This window comes from Hippopotamus amphibius, chromosome 8 (assembly GCF_030028045.1).
Source record: "Hippopotamus amphibius kiboko isolate mHipAmp2 chromosome 8, mHipAmp2.hap2, whole genome shotgun sequence".
Taxonomy (NCBI): domain Eukaryota; kingdom Metazoa; phylum Chordata; class Mammalia; order Artiodactyla; family Hippopotamidae; genus Hippopotamus; species Hippopotamus amphibius.
In genome coordinates, this window is record NC_080193.1 from 4,839,443 (window position 1) to 4,856,633 (window position 17,191).

Below are 17,191 nucleotides of genomic sequence, written 5' to 3' on the forward strand. Positions count from 1 at the left end.
TTGAGGTACATGTATCTTTTCTTTCTTTTTTTTAAAAATTTTATTTATTTATTTATTGGCTGCGTTGGACCTTCATTGCTCTGCACAAGCTTTTTCTAGTTGCTGCGAGTGGGGGCTACTCTTTGCTGTGGTGCGTGCGCTCCTCATTGCTGTGGCTTCTCCTGTTGTGGAGCACGGGCTCTAGGTGCATGGACTTCAGTAGTTGTGGCACATGGGCTCAATAGTTGTGGCTCACGGGCTCTAAAGTGCAGGCTCAATAGTTGTGGCACATGGGTTTAGTTGCTCTGCGGCATGTGGGATCTTCCTGGAGCAGGAATTGAACCCGTGTCCCCTGCATTGGCAGGCGGATTCTTAACCATTGTGCCACCTAGGAAGCCCGTATGTTTTCTAATTAGACTTTTGTCTGGATATGTGCCCAGGAGTGGGATTGCTGGATCATATGGCAACTCTGTTTTTAGTTTTTTGAGGAACCTCCATACTGTTTTCCATAGTGGTTGCACCAATTTATGTCCCCACAACAGTGTAGGAAAGTTCCCTTTTCTCCACACCCTCTCCAGCATTTATTTGTGGGCTTTTTAATGATGGCCATTCTGGCCAGTGTGAGGTAGTACCTAATTTTAGTTTATATTCACATTTCTCTAATAATTAGCAATGTCGAGCAACTTTTCATGTGCCTGTTGGCCATCTGTATGTCTTCTTTGGAGAAATGTCTATTTAGTCTTCTCCCCACTTTTTCATTGGGTTTTTTTTTTTTTTGTTATTGAGTTGTATGAGCTGTTTGTATATTTTGGAAATAAAGCCCTTGTTGGTCGCGTCACTTGCAAATATTTTCTCCCAGTCTGTAGGTTGTATGACTTACCTATATTGATTATTTGGTTGATTGTGGTTTTTGTTTGTTTTTTAAACTAGAATAGAGAAACATACCAGCTTCAATTTATTTATTTATTTTTTTTTTATTTTATTTTTTTTTTTTTTGGCACACGGGCTTACTTGTGGGATCTTCCTGGAGCTAGGATCGAACCCGTGACCTCTGCATTGGCAGGCGGATTCTTAACCGCTGCGCCACCTAGGAAGCCCACCAGCTTCAATTTAAATAGAGGATGATGCTTTCCTCAGATTTAGGAAATTAAAATTAATGAAGTATCTTATCCTTTGGGAGGTATTGATTCTGACTCATTCTCTCATTTTTTTAAAAAATTAAATTGAGATATAATTGGTATAGAACATTATATTAATTTCAGGTGTACAACATAATGATTGATATTTGTTTATTTTGTGAAATGATCACTGAAATAAGTCTAGTTAACATCTGACACATTATATCATTACAAAATTTTTTTCTTTTGATGAGAACTTTTAAAATCTACTCTCTTAGCAACTTTCATATATGCAATACAATATTTTTAACTGTAACTGACTCTCTCAGAGATGTGTTTGTTTATTCCAAAGGCTGGGAGACCAATTAGGATATTTTAGTTTCTGCTAAACTTGATTTGACCATTTAAACACCCAGCAGCAGGAATTTGGTTAAAAGAATTCTGGTTCATCTATGTGTAGCCATTTTGATGGAGATCTGTATTTATTGTGATGAGAAATTGCAGTGAATAGCATGAACAATATGATCCCATTTTATTTTTTTAATGTATTTATCTGCAATATTAACAATGGAGTTATTTCAGGCTTGGAGGTGAGATTATAGGCAATTTTTAACTTTGTTTTTGATACTCCTCACTATGTTCTGAATCTCTGACAGCAAGCATGCATTACTTAATAATCAGAAAGAGGAAAAGAAGAAAAACGTTTGATTTGAGGACCTGATCCTTCAGAGACCTGATTTGAGGCTTCATTGTTACTTATCTCAGCCAAGTGTCCCTTGTTCCAACAGAGAGACCTTTACTCCCCACCCAAGGCCTGTATCCTTGCCTCCACAGGAAGGTAAATACTACAGCGAAGAGGCTGAGGTGGACCTGCGGGACCCTGGCAGAGACTATGAGCTGTACAAGTACACGTGTCAGGAGTTGCAGAGGCTGATGGCCGAGATCCAGGACCTGAAGAGCAGGGGAGGCAAGGACGCGGTATGGAGTGGGCCTGGGCGGACATGGACCTGGTGGGTCTGCATGGATGGACCTGTTTGCACCTATCAGAGCCCTTCTTGATCTTGGTCTTAGGTCCTACCATCATCAGGGGGTTAGAGCCTGAGGGCTCCAGAGACCTGCCTGTTAATTTATTGTAACATCATCACCCAGTCACCAATTACAGTCATGAAAGTACAGGATAATTAATTTTTTCTGTAACTGTAATTTGATAATTCATCCAAATGATATTTATTAAGTGCTGGACATTTTGCTGGGTGTGGAGAAATGATGGTACATGTTAATCACTGTTGCTGGTATAAGGCTGGATATGTACAAGTAAATCATAGAGACCAAAAATTAAAGTATTAATATTAAATGAATAAAACATGTTTCAGGGCAGAGAAGCAGAACAGTGTGACTAGATGGGTAAGTTCAAAACAAAACAATCCATATTTTTCCAGGAATCTCGCTTATTTGTGGTTATACTGGCCAACATTGTTAAGATTATTACATCCTATCTGTTTTACTGTAGTCAAGTTTTGCAGCTATAACTCTGCTATTTTCATTTGAATTATTCTGTAATGTTTATAGAGGTCAAGGTGTGTGGCATGATATTGCCGTTGTTAGGATCTCTGTGTACATTGTATAGGGACAGCTGTTGTTTGTGCATTGGCTGTACTTGCTCCATCTTTGATTCCTGTTACTTTCGTCCAAGCAGAAGTTGTTTTTTTGCCCGGGAACCATAAGCATTGCACTTATACAGTCATTCTTCCATCTCCCCCTGACACTTCTCATAGTTCTGAGCTCTTTCCAGTGTCTTTCTGATCTTGGATGTGGAGAGGTCAGCAGCGAGGGGCTGAAGGAAGCTGAGCCAGCTCTTGTTGTCAAGGTCTTAACCAGTTTTCTTGGCCTGCAGGCAGTTGAGATCGAAGATCGGAGGATTCAGAGCTGTGTGCATTTCATGACTCTAAAGAAGCTTAACCGATTAGCCCACATCAGGTTGAAGAAAGGAAGAGATCAGACCCATGAGGTAGGAACTGAGAGATTTAACCCTCCTTCCTTCTTCTCATCCCCTCCTTCATCCCCGTTCCCCCTTTTCTGAGTTTGCTGCTGCTCTGCTTTGTGCCACCCCACCCTGACTTGCCCCACTCACCTCTGACCTTGTCCTCCTTTCAGGCCAAGCAGAAAGTGGACGCCTATCACCTGCAGCTCCAGAACCTGTTGTATGAGGTGATGCACCTGCAGAAGGAGATCACCAAATGTCTGGAATTTAAGTGAGTTTTGGAGCACAGAGCTTTTGGCAAGATGATCTATTGGTAACTGCTTTTTCCTACATAGCTCAGTGTGAGTTGTTTTCTTTAAAAAGAAGTCAGATGAGCTTGGAGACTGCAGGATCTGGGGGAAGGGTGAATAGATCACTTTGAGTGGGAGAATTGGAAGCGGTAGTTCCAGGCTGCACAAAGAACCTCAGAAGCCTGTCTGACCCTTTTGAGTTTTGTGCTCTGAACCTAGTGAAAAGCAGTCATCTCTCCCCAGCAGGGAGAGCCTTTGCATTACCAGTTTGATTCCTGAGCACCTTGTATGGGAGCAGCTCACTTCCAGTTACGTTTTTTTAACCTTTTGGCCCAGCTTTCCTCTCTAAAGTTCCAGCAATTCATTTTTGCAAATGGATCTCATTCTTTGGAACCTGAACTTCTTACTGCCTAGCTGCCTTTAGGTGAACAAACTACAGTTTGTCAGTGTCCTTCTTAAATTGTGATGCCTCTTGGCAAGTCCAAGCGGAGACAAGTGGAAGAGGAAGGAGTAGACAGAATAAGAGAAGGGAATGTGTTCTTGCCTGGTCAGACCTATTTGTATAAACTGAAAGGAGTCAGATTTTATTTGTAGTAAACTTGGGATGAGGGGGACCACGTTAGACATTGGGTCTGTGTATGCTGATTTTTGAGAGGTGTCTTTATCTGCTCCACAAATTCATCCACATAATATTTAAATACTAATAGAAGTGAAATCCACGTCAGGTACATGAGTTAATAGTATTGTACAGTTGTCAGTTTTCTGGTTTTGACAATGTATTATACTTAGATATTATCATTGGGGGAACCTGGGAGAAGGGTACATGGAGGAAATAAACACTCAGTTTAAGACTCACAAGAAGTTTCAAAAATAGTACTATTTAAAAAGAAGAAAGGTATAAAAACACAAGAATATGATGCTTCACCTGTAACTGTTGTTCAGATGAAAGCCAGCAAATCCAGAATACAGCAGAACTCAGGCCTGTAGTGAGGCAGGTGGCCACGTGGAAGGATCAGGGGCCCTGCAATCAGACAGCCTGGGTTCATATCCCAGCTCTGCCTCTCCCTAGCTATGTGACCTTGGGCAAGCTGCTTATTGATGGAAGCCTCCATCGCGTTTGAAAAATGGAGAGAAAAATCCCCACCTCAGTTATTGTAAGACTTAAGTGAGGTGAGGGTGATATACAGTAGGTGCTTAATACATGGCAGCGCCTGCTATTACTGTCATCTGTCTACAGCCTGAGCACTACTATGTTAACACAGCAAAAACTTGGATTTCTTTTCTTTTATCTGCATGTGTCAGTCACTATACATCAGCAGTTAAAGCCTCTAGATCTTTTCGCATCTGGTCATACCATGTTGGATCCTCCTGCATGTTATACTTAGGCAGTTAATAATTTGAACTTAAGTGTAGACTCTTTTGTTTATTCCTGGTAAATGGCACTCCTTGGTTTCAACCTGAGAATCTAGACCTAGACCATGGTGTTTGTATTTGACTCTTTAAGCTCTTAGCTCTCTTGCACCGTTTGTCTGTAAGTTGATAAGTGTACTTTCTAGGTCTTTGGCTAAATCATGGATAAAAAGGTTGGGCAGCACGGGTAAGGATCCTGTGGCATGTCACCAGATTCCTCTCTTCACACGGAAGCATCTACTAATTAGCATTTGCTGAGAAGACTAGATTCTGGGTTCCTGAGTAGCTGTAGACCAGGGCTGGGTGGACGTACACGGAGGGAACTCTGGGCCTGCTTAAGCCACAGTTTGGGTTTCTGAGGACAGCATCTTGACGTTGAGTTTTTGGTTGCAGGTCAAAGCATGAAGAAATCGATCTGGTCAGCTTAGAGGAGTTTTATAATGAGGCTCCTCCAGATATCAGCAAGGCAGAAGTCACCACGGGAGACCCTCACCAGCAAACCCTTGCACGTCTGGACTGGGAGCTGGAGCAGCGGAAAAGGTAGCGTTTCCTCCTTCCTGACCTTGTTCACCTGTGCAGACAGGGACCTTTATCCATGAGGGACACTGCTTTGTCCTGACCCAGGATCAGATAGCAAAGCACTGTGGAACCGGCAGACTAGTCTCTAAGACCAAATCCCGGTTTGTGATTAATTTACACTGAGCAGTTCACACTTGACCAGCTGTATCATAAATAGGGTGGGAATTGCTTAATTCTGTTCTGAGAAAGTTAGAGTAACCTTTCCTTTAAAATTTTAGTGCCTAAGATGTAAATACCTTTTGTACTATTAATCTGATTGGGTTTTTTGCCTTTTCCCCCACCTGTAAGCATATTCGTGTGCTATTGCAGAGCTTTGCAAACATTATTTTAGAAGGTTGTACAACATTCCAGTGTAAATTGTAAATCACATAATTGTTCCCACATTGGATTGGACTTTTAGGTTGTTTGCATTTTTTTGCTATAATAAATAATGCCTTGAGGCACCCCTTTCCATTCCCGTGGCTCTGGTCTGGAACCCATCCCCACCCTGCACCACGCAGGGTCCATGGCCTCATTTTTGTCCTATAGCTGCTGGGTCCATATACTTGTGAAAGTTCTGAGTCTAGCTTCTGAGGCAAGAAATGGAGCAGGAGGTGACACGGTGGTCACGGGCGAGGCCCCTGGAGCAGACAGGTGAGGGTTCAGAGCCCAGCTCTGTGCTTGCTCTTACTGGATGACCTCGGGCAAGTTATCTACCTCTCTGAGCCTTCGTTTCCTCCTTCGGAGATAAGAAAAGTCTCTATTTTCCAGGGTTTTTATAAAGGTTAAATGCCATAATGCTCGTAAACCGTTCTCCAAAGTGCCTGGTGCATAGTAAGTGCTGGGTAAACATTAGCGGTTAATTGTGACTGCTGTCAGTAGGTAGAGTCTGATAGTGCTCTGTCTTCCGCCAACAGGCTGGCAGAGAAGTACCGAGAGTGCCTGTCCAACAAGGAGAAGATCCTCAAGGAGATAGAGGTGAAGAAGGAGTACCTGAGCAGCCTCCAGCCTCGTCTCAACAGCATCATGCAGGTGAGGGTCTCCCCACACCCCGCCACCTCCTCGGCTTTTGCTTTGCCTTCACCACCCAGTGACACATTGCTGGCCTGAGGCCACCAGCAGCCACATCACCCTGTGGGTTTTGTCGGGGTTGTTACCCTAATCAGTGTTAGAGCACAGTGCAAGGATGGTCCCGTCTGCAGGCCCACAGCTGGTGCAGTAAGGTTGGGTCCTGTGTGGAGGAAGTGCTGGCAGGATGGGCTCTGGAACATATATACACACTTACCTCGGCATTTTCTTTTCACCCAGCACCTCTGCAAAAGTAAAACACTTTTTGTGAACTATAAGTTGAGTCTACCCCCTGCATGATCTCCACAGCCCACAGTCCCCAAGGTATCTAGGTACTTTCCACAGATGTCTGTTAGATCCCCCGCCTGCACCTCAGGGGCCAAGGGCTCAGCACATCTACTTGCTCTGAAAAGAACTTTACTCGTATTTGAGTACCTGTAAAATATAATGTCTTTCTATATAGGTGACCTGGTTTTTGTTTGCTTTTGTGAAGCCAGATTTGATCTAAATCTTTATAGTTTTATAAGGCAGGGTAAATGGCTAAGATGGAGGAACTTTGTAAAAGGACCGTAGAGAAATTGAAAATTCACTTTTGTGGGATTTGGCAAGATCTACATTTCTTCTCAACTCTAGGCATAGAGTTAGAGTTAACAGATATGCTCAGTGGCACTTCCTATAGGACAGAGATCGGAAACTAAAAGTTTTGGTTATAAATTTTTCCTGTTAACTGGAAACACTTTAAATGCTGCTACATAGGCTATGGGTTAAATGAATTCTTATATGGTTCAGTCTTACAGCTACGATGGAAGTGTGGAACATCCTATTACTGACAGAATAACTGGACAGAAAGCCCTATTAAATTATGAAACAAAAAAATGCAAGTCATAGAACATGTAGTATAATCCCATTTGTATACTTTCATTTACAAAGTACACAAAGTATCTGAATGGATGTGTATATGTGTAGGTCATATATGTGCTTAGAAAAGTAAGTTTGGTTTTTCACACCAAACCATTAACAGTTACCTTTGGTGGTTGGGAACTGGGAATTTTTGCTTTATAAACTCAAATACAACTTTTAAAAAAAGTGTACGTGTACTACTTAAATAATGTTATGTAAAGAAAAGCATACAGTTCGTAAGTGTACACACAGTTTGATGGGTATTCACTGTGTACATGTTTGTGAACACGTCTGTGTAATCAGCACCCAGATCGACAAGAACATTACCAATTTCCCAGAAGTTACTTCATTCCCCTCCCAGTCACTGTCTCCTCCCATCCCACCCCCACCCCAGCCACCGTAACCATTATCTTGACTTCTAACGTCACAGGTTAGCTTGGCCTGTTTTTTAACTTATACAGACAGAATGATATAGTATATACTCTTTTGTGTCTGGCTTCTTTGGTTCAACAGTGTGTTTTTGAGATTCATCTATGTGTTTATGAGTACAGGAGTTCATTTATTTTCATCGATGTTTAGTGTTTGATTTGAGGTGCTTCCAGTTTGGGGCTATTGGAATAATGCCGCTAGGAGCCTTCTTATACGTGTCCTTTGGTGTACACGTGTACACATTTCTTTTGAATATATACCCAGGAATGAAATTGTTGGGTCATAGTATGCTGTGCGTATATTTAGCTTTGGTATTCACCGAAACAGTCTTCTAAAGTGACTGAGCTGATTTTGAAATTCCCACCGGCACCATGCGGAAGTCCTAACGCTCCACATTCTCACCAACACTTGGTGCTGTCCTTTTTCTTGATTGTAGCAATTCTGGACGATATCTTTTATGGCTGTAATTTCCATCTCCCTGGGGACCAGTGACATTGCGCACACAGCACCTTTTATATGCTGATTGGTGTTTGGAGTACCTCATTTGTGAAGGTCCTTTTAAAGTCTTTTGCCCATTTTTCTGTTGGGCTGTCTAGAATTCTTTATATTTTCTGGAGATGGGTGTTCTGCAGGTATCTTTCCCATTTGTGACTTTCCTTTTCACTTTCATAATGGTATCTTTTAGTGAGCAAATGTTCTTAATTTTAATACGATCTGGTTTTAAATCTAGGAGAGATCAGTCTTTCCCTTTTTCTGTCCCAAGGTCGTGGAGATGTGCTCTTATTTTCTTATAGAGCTGTGCTGTTTACCTTCTACATTCAGGCCTGTAGTTTTCCTGAAAGTGGATTCTGTATTGGTGTGAGATAAAGGGCAGATTCTTTTTGTTTTTACACATAGGTGTTCAGCTGACTCATTAATTGAAAAGACCATTCTTTCCCCCGCTGTTCTGCAGTGCCATTTTTGTCATAACTGTCTGTGTCTGTGTGGGCTTGTGTGTGTATGATCTACTTGTCTGTCTGCGCACCAGTATCACACTGGCTTATTACTTCAGCTTTAGCAGAAGTCTTGATGCTCAGTGATGTACGTCCTCCAACTTAATTTTTAAGGGTTATCTTTGTTATTCTTGGCCTCTTCTATTTACATATAAGTTCTAGAATCAGTCTGTTTTCTCCTGCTGGGATTTAGATTGGATTGCACTGAATCCATAGATCACTTTGGGGAGAGTTGACATCTGGGCACTGTTGAGCCTTGGAGGCCATTAGCATTTAGATCTTTCATTTCTCAGGTGTTTGTGTAGAGGTTTACACGCTTTGACCTTCAGGTATTTGATGTTTTCTTGATGCTAGGGGGAAGGGTATCTTTTGTTAAAGTTCATTTTCTTACTGTTTGTTGCTGCTATCGCTTTCATAAATAGAAGACTCTATACAGTAACTAAGCAGCCACATGTTCCTGTGTGGACCGCCTATAAAAGAAAACCAAAATCCCTTCTTTGTTGGTTGCAGGCTTCCCTCCCGGTTCAGGAGTACCTGTTCATGCCCTTTGACCAGGCTCACAAGCAGTACGAGACAGCAAGACACCTGCCACCTCCCCTCTATGTCCTCTTTGTCCAGGCCACTGCATATGGGCAGGCCTGTGGTGAGTATGGGGGCTGGGCAGGGAAGAGGGGCTGTGGCGGCAGCAGCTGTGGCCAGTGGAGTCGTTTGGAAGCACCGCCTGCTGAGGAGAGCTCCCTGGCCCTGCTCAGAAGCCCTCAGGTGACAGATGCTGCCCCCTCTCTGCACCGCCCAGCATGGCTGCTTTGACCAGCTGGCCTGAGGCTGGACTAACCTGATGGGCATTTCAGAATGGATGGCTTTGAATCTTTGAGGAGCCTGGCTGGTCAGCTGTTGGGTTCAGTGCCCAGGCAGCCTCTCTGGGCTTCCAAGCACTCACCCCGTCAAGGCACGCTTGGCAGGTGGATTGGTGCCTCCTGCTCGCCTCAGAGAGAGGGTTTGGGGAACACAGGTCCCAGCCAGCTCTCCCAGGCTTTCACCAAGCCCTGGAACAGGCTGCATGTCATAACAGTGAATTACAAAGGGAGAGGAGGTGTCCTCATTAGGCTTGAAGGCAGCCCGTAACTCCACTAGGATTTTGAGAAATTTTTAGAGATCTTGCCTTTTGCCCTACTGCAGCTTTCACCCAGCACCTAAATTTTTCTTCCCTGCCGCCACCCCACTGCATCAGACAGATACACATTGCACCAGTGCATGCCTCTCCTCCCAGCCATGGGCATCAGCACATTACTGTCTCTTCTTCTGTTTTCCTGGTCCTTTTGATCCTCTCCCTCCCCTTTCTTCTCCTGTTTGCATCATCAGCTCATATGAAATCCTCCCAGCCCCCTAGACAGGGTGAGTAATTTTCTTTTGTGTTTAAAACCCAGCCTGTTTCTATTCTCATTTTACTGTAGAATTCCAGGAGTAAACTAGTCAAAAGAACAGTCTGGCATTTGCCAGTGTTTGATGGGGGCAGCCAGGTTGTTTGGGATGAGGGGTGATGGTTCACGAAGGTTGTCAGAGATAAGCAGTGGTCAGCCACCTGGGAATATCTCAGGGGCCTGCCACTTGGGGGAAGTTTATCATCCCTCTATGCACTTGGGCAAACTCCTTCAGGCTCCCATGACTGTCTGCATCTCTGTATACCCTTTTGAATGGAGAAGGGTGGGTGATGGCCTGTCCGACCTCCCAGCACTAGACCCACGGAGTTGCACAAAGGCAGGCCCAGGCATCGCTCAGTGAGGTGTCAGGCCTGGCACAGGGAGCAAGCCACTTAGCTGTGTGTTTGAGATGCCAAGCTCAAGTTGAGTAGACTTGGTCTTGAATCCTAGCTTATCTACTTCTTGGCTGTTGTATTTAACTTCCCCAAGCCTTAATTTTCTCAGTGGTAGATGGCTAAAGTAATAGTATTGCTCCTGCAGGGTTGTTGTGAGGATTAAAAATTAATTTTTAAAAGTAATTTTATAATTAAAATTGTAAATATTAGCTCATTCAGTCCTCCTCACTCAACCGGGCAGCCACCATTTGTCAAGTCCCCATTTCATAGATGCAAAAACTGAGGCTCAGAGCAATGACATAACTTTCCAGGTTGTGAGTTTGGGAGTTGGTTGGGCAGGGACTCAGGCCGGGACTGGACTGTAGCTTCTGGGTTCCTACCCGCTGTCCTCCTGCCTCCCAGTAAATGTAACGGTGCCAGGCAGGTGCCAGGTGCTTGGTGTCTCGCAGAATAGAGAATAAGAACTGAGGGAAGAGCCATCGTTTCTAGGATGTGGACAGTTACAGGTTCTCAATGAGAACGTTTAAGGCAATTGGCAGGATTGTGTCATGTGGCTTTAGGGCACCGGTCTGGATTTCTGTGCCTTGGTGTAAGCCTGAAAAGAGAGGCATTCACCCCTAGTCTCAGGTGATACTTGGCCAGGAATCTGCACTTTGGGTTCCTTGTTTTCAGTAAACGATGGGAAAAAGACTTAGGTTCCCCACCTTGTTCCTCTTCATCTGGAGAAGCCCTGGTCAGTAAGGAGCTGTGACAGGTGGAGGAAGCGCAGCCCCAGGGCGGGCCTGCTCGTGTAGCTTAGCTCCTTCCCTCAGCAGCTTTCACAGGAGGCTCTTCCTTGCTCCCAGATAAGACACTGTCTGTGGCGATTGAAGGCAGCGTGGACGAGGCCAAGGCTCTGTTCAAGCCTCCCGAGGACTCCCAAGGTACGTGGTGGTGGGGATCCTCCCCCACATCTTCCAGAGCTGGTTCCAGGGACACCAAGTCACCACCCAGGGCCAGTGCCAGTCCTTTGGAAATTAGCTGTACTGGTTCTGTGTGGCAGGGAGCTTGGCTTTAATGTCTTAGTGCTTGGGATAAACAGAGAAAAGCACTGCCTTTGGATTTCGCCCTGCGTCTCGCTAGCTCACTTATCCTGGGGAGGTTCTTTAACATTTTGGAGCCTCAGTTTACTCACCTGTCAAAATAAGATAGTAATACCTCATGTATAATTATTATGTGATTAAATGAGGTCATGTATGCAGAGCCCTTACCATCTTCCTCAGCGCGTAGTAACCCCTCAGATTATATGAGCTGCTATTATTATTGTTTATATTACTGTTATTACTGCTACCACCACGACCAATGGAGGAGCTCATGGTCCATAGGATGACATTAAAAGTCACTGAAAAAAACCAGGGGTGATGGATTGTAGGTCATTTTTCTTTTCCTTGCATCACTCTCTTTTCTGTACTGAATAAGAAGCAGCAAATTTATTATTTAGTCTGAAGAAATCCAGTTACAAAAGTCTGGGCCCTATCACATGTCCTGGGTCAAGGCGCTCTCGGGAGACTTGGGAGCCCTCTCACCTGAAGCTGCCTTCTCTCTGTCACTGCAGATGACGAGAGCGACTCGGATGCTGAGGAGGAGCAGACCACGGTGAGTGCGTGGGGGTGCCCAGAGGCTGCCCGGGGGCCCGCTAGCTGGCAGGTGCCGTCCTACCTAGAAGCAGAAGAAAGAGGTTTGAAAGAAAGGACAGCTGGGATCTTGGCAGCTGGAGAGCTGAAGCACGGGTCGCAGTGCTAAGGCCCTGGCCGGCGGGGAGAGGGAAGGGGGAGATTTCTACAACCACTGCTCACCAGCTCAGCTCTCTCCTTTGTCCAGAAACGCCGGCGACCCACCCTGGGAGTTCAGCTGGACGACAAGCGCAAGGAGATGCTGAAGAGGCACCCGCTGTCCGTCATGTTGGACCTGAAGTGCAAAGGTCTGGCTCCCCTTGGTCTGGGGGATCTCACAGCGCCGCCGCTGTGTGGGGTCCTGCAAGCTGATGCCTCCTGGCCTAAGAAAAATTCCGGTTTCATGTTTCTGTTTTTGTTTGTTGTTCTTCATAGAGTTTGTTTGATTTTTTCCCTCCTAAGTTGTAACCCTGAAAACATAGCAAAAACATTAGACATCATGGATGATTGATGAAACGACAGCTCTTTCTGAATTTGACAGGTTAGGTACACAGAGTAAGCTGCCAGGAGTTTGCAGGTTTCGAGTAATGACCAACCTGCTTAATTTAATAAATATAAGTAGAGCTTTGTATTCTGCAGAGAATATGGGTTTTGAAACTAGCTTCATATGTGTAAAGGAGCACATGGTAAAGCATCCCAGCAGGGTAAGAGTTAACAGTCATGTGTAAGTTTCCTCACCCCAGACTCCCAGACCCTGGTCTTACCTCCAAAGGGCAACCATTGTGATGGCTTGTTATGTATTTTCAAGAGGTAGTTACGCATTTAGAAGCTTTACACGAGTGTATACTTATTCCCTTTACCTTTTATTTATGGAAACAGTTGACACACTTTTCCTCTCTTTGCTTTTTTATAAAAAATTTTTTATTTTGAGATAATTTTAGACTCAGAAGAGTTTCAGTGATGATACAAACATTTCTCACCTTCTCTTCACCCCAATATCAACATGTTACTTAACTACAGTACAGTTATAAAAATCAGTGTTAATTTCATTGGTACAACACTGTTAACTACAGAACTTATTCAGATTCCCCTGGTTTTTCCACTAACATCCTTTTCCAGTTCCAGGATCCAGTCCAGAATCTCACGTTGCATTTAGTCATGTTGCCCCTTAGTCTCCTCGTCTTTGCTTGTCTTTCATGACCTTGACACTTTGGAAGATGAGATTTATATATTATGTAGAAAGACTCTCAGTCCGGGCTTGTCTGATGTTTTCATCTGATTAGACAGAGGTTGTGGGTTTTAGGGAAAGAATACCTCAGATGGCGGTGCTCACCATCACGTCCTCTCAGGGGTCTGTGGTATCACTTCGTCTTGTTACTGGTGATGTTAACCCAGATCACTTATCACTTGATCACTTCCTTTCCATGTTGTATTAGAAGCGGAGTCTCTAAGTCTAGTCCACCCTCCAAACTCCACCTCTTAGAGGGAGGAGTAGCAGAGTATTTGTAGAGACTCTCTTTTACTCCATGTTAAGTTAACATCAAGTTGTTTTTGTAGTGAAAGACCTTAAAACTCTTGTTGACTTTGCTCTCTATAATTCTCTTGACTCTTTTCTAGTGTTTAACTCATAAATGCTGTCTTCTCCTCCTCCTTCCAGATGACAGCGTACTGCACCTGACTTTCTACTACCTCATGAACCTCAACATCATGACAGTAAAAGCCAAAGTGACGACCGCCACGGAGCTGATCACTCCCATCAGTGCAGGGTACTGGGCAGGTGCTGGGGAGGGTGGGGCGTGGGAGGGGGTGTGGTGGGCGCCTCAGTGCTGGGCTGCTTCGGTTCCTCCCTCATCTGGCTCTGAGGGGGTTCACGGCCACTCTGGCTTCTGTTGTCAGGTCCACACGGCCCTGAAGTCCAGGTACATCATGGGTATTTACAAAGCACTCATCTGCTACACAGCAGATGATAGAAGTGACTACAGCCTGTTGTAAATTGAGTGGGTGGGGCACCAGTTTTTACACCAGTGGAAAGAGTGTGAATGTGAAAGTGGGATTTGGCAGACCTTGCCAGGTTGACAAATTTAGGCCCCTCTTTTTTTGTCTGTTTCTGTCCCAAGGTGCTGGGATTTCACTTTGCAGTTCAGCAAAGTTGTCCTTACCTGGGCAGTGGGAGGAAGACTGGTGGGTTCCTGTGGGGGTTTTGAAGAAGGTGGAGCATCCCCAGAAAAGCCCTGACCGTGGCCGCTTGTTCCACGGCCAGCATGGGAGGAAGGGAGGAGGACCGACAGGGCCTGGGGGTGAAATATGCTCACCTGGCCTGGCATGCCTCCCAGCCCTGCCCGACCAGCTCCCGCTGAGTCCTCACGTCAGGTGTAGAAAGACCAGTGTGGGAGGCGCAGGTCTGGTGCCCGGTGGGGCGGGGCTCTTCCCAGGACTGCCTGATGGTGGCCTGTCCCCTGGGTTTTCAGCCCTACCTTCAGCGTCCACGCACCCTTCAGGCTACATCCTTGGTCGCTGTGCTTGAAAGTGCGGCTCTGGATGGGGTTGACCCTGCTCCCATCTCACCCCAGCAGGGGGCGCCCAGTTGCCCTGTGCAGCCGGCGCTCCTGGTCCAGCGAGCAGCTCGAGGGCCCCGTGCCGGCCCTGGCTGCAGTGGAGCTCCTGGTTGTGAGCCTTCTGCCTGCTCACCTCTCAGATGCCTCGCCCTGCTAAGTCACGGGGCTGCAGGCCGGTCCCAGTGGGCACTGAAGTCCACTTCTTGCTGGGCTCTGCACGTGCAGTGATAGGGGCAGGCCTGCAGACTGGCTACGAGTTCTGTGAGCACCGGGTCTCCCCTCATCGCAGTGTGTGCACCTTTAGCCAGGTTACCTGGCCTCTGAGCCTGTTTCCTCGCACTGTGGTCATGAATTATATCCCCTTTCCGATGCCTGTGCAAGTCAGCTCGAATGCATAGTGCAGGTTGGTAAGTGATAGCAGTGTTTGTCCTCATCAGATTTAACTCTGACAGTAGCTCTACAAGGTGAGGAAACTGAGGCTCTGCAGAGTTAAGAGGCTGCCCTAAGGTCACGGACACTGAGTGAAGAGCCGTGATTTGAAGCTGGCCAGGCCTATGTACCACGGTAGTGCACTACTGTCAATGTCCTGGCCCCCAAAGAAGGAGGAAACCCAAAAGGAAACACCACCCTGAAGCCAGGATTAGCTCCTTAAGGGCCTTCAGGTGTTGTCTAGCTGGTCCCCCTGTTTCACAGATGGAGAAGCTGAGGTTCAGGGGCATATGTCCAATTATTGAAATGCTGGGCCTAGACTTCAGACTCCCAGCCCAGAGGCCTTTGCTCAAGTACAGGCTGCTTTGGCCCCATGGAGAAACCGTGGTGTGTGGTTTTATTTACTTATCTACTAAAACAGGGATACTTTTTAAAATTTTCAGTGTAATCACAGTATCACACTAATTCCTTAATATCATCCATTATCTAGTCAGTTCAAATTTCCCTGATTTTCTCATAAATGTTCTTTGTTAGCTTTGTTTTTACAGTTTGGGTTTTGAATCTGGATCTTTTTAAGTCCATATGTTGCAGTGGATGAGGCTTCTCTCAAGTGTCTTCCCATCTGAATGTCCTGCCATCTTTTATTTGTTGAGGAAAGTAAGTTGTTTGCTCTGTAGGCTTCCCCCAGGTTGGATTTTGATGATTGCATCCCAGCGGTACCTTTGAATATGTTATTCCTTCTCTCTGTATCTCCTGTAAATTGTAGGTAGAGACTTGATCAGATTCCATTTTTGGGGGGAGGTGGGTGTGCAGGGCTGTGTCATGGATGTTGTGTGCTTTCGTAAGGAGGCACAGGCTGTCTCTATTTTTGAGGTGCTAGCAGCATTGGCAACTGTTGCCAGGATCTCTCTCTTTTTTTTTTTTATAATTGCCAACCTTGACTTTTTTTCAATTTTATTTATTTATTTATTTATTTTATTGGCTGTGTTGGGTCTTTGTTGCTGTGCGCGGGCTTTCTTTAGTTGCGGTGAGTGGGGGCTACTCTTCGTTGTGGTGCGCAGGCTCCTCATTGTCGTGGCTTCTCTTGTTGTGGAGCATGGGCTCTAGGCGTGTGGGCTTCAGTAGTTGCAGCACATGGGCTCAATAGTTGTGGCTTACGGGCTCTAAAGCACAGGCTCAATAGTTGTGGCACACAAGCTTAGTTGCTCTGTGGCATGTGGAATCTTCCTGGAGCAGGGGTTGAACCTGTGTCCCCTGCATTGGCAGGCAGATTCTTAACCACTGTGCCATCTAGGAAGCCTGCCAGGATCTCTTAATTCATTAGGAAATTCATTTTTTTATTATAAACATTTTAATCAAAATTATATGAACCTTGATGAATTTTCCTGAAGAAAATGTTTTCCAGAATGATCTCCATTAGGCCACTTTAATGCATTAATCAATATTTCATTAAGGCATTACATTATTTTTAATTATTTTCCATTTCTACTTTATGAAGATTTTAAAAATCTCTTTTAAAATTTTATAACAAAGATTTGAGTAGCTGAACAGTTTTTTGAATAGTCATATTTTTATGAGTACCTATAGCCTCCTCTTTAATGGCCATTATTTTAACCAAATTCGGTTGTCCTGAGCCACATATTGCAAATGGACATTTGTTAAGAATTGATTCTTCCGTCAGGTTTTGTCAACTTAAAATCCTAATCTTGTGCAGTTTTAGCTGTTTTGTTTTATTTTGGTTGATTCAGTATATTAGTAACAGTCACTAAACAATGGCTAAAAGACTGACAGTTGTTCATTTTCTAGCCAGTTCTCTGTGTGAAGCAGCGAAGGGGACAGAGACCCTGGGGGGTGGGGTGCTGCAGGGAGGCTCTGGCAGCACAGAGAGCAGGGCGGAGCCGGGAGCTGCCACCCTCCTGGTGCTGAGTTCCTGGAGGCCTGCCAGGCCCAGAGCAGCAGGATCCGCCTGAGTCACTGCTGAGGCCGTCCCTGGAAGGTGAAGGGGAGCTCCCAG

General features: G+C 45.1%; 1 protein-coding gene across 6 annotated transcripts in view; it reads left to right on the forward strand.

Moving 5' to 3' along the window:
* THOC5 (THO complex subunit 5) overlaps positions 1-17,191 on the forward strand; it is a 29,994-nt gene that overhangs the window by 2,771 nt on the left and 10,032 nt on the right. For 4 of the 6 annotated variants that reach the window (XM_057745977.1, XM_057745980.1, XM_057745979.1 and 1 more), the window contains 11 exons: positions 1,932-2,075; positions 2,992-3,105; positions 3,252-3,349; positions 5,172-5,318; positions 6,254-6,368; positions 9,236-9,368; positions 10,088-10,120; positions 11,387-11,464; positions 12,136-12,176; positions 12,402-12,501; positions 13,851-13,959. In XM_057745977.1, coding sequence (XP_057601960.1) covers positions 1,932-2,075; positions 2,992-3,105; positions 3,252-3,349; positions 5,172-5,318; positions 6,254-6,368; positions 9,236-9,368; positions 10,088-10,120; positions 11,387-11,464; positions 12,136-12,176; positions 12,402-12,501; positions 13,851-13,959 — 1,112 coding nt within the window. The remainder of the gene's footprint in view (positions 1-1,931; positions 2,076-2,991; positions 3,106-3,251; positions 3,350-5,171; positions 5,319-6,253; positions 6,369-9,235; positions 9,369-10,087; positions 10,121-11,386; positions 11,465-12,135; positions 12,177-12,401; positions 12,502-13,850; positions 13,960-17,191) is intronic. The other 2 variants (XM_057745981.1, XM_057745982.1) reach the window with 1 other exon arrangement.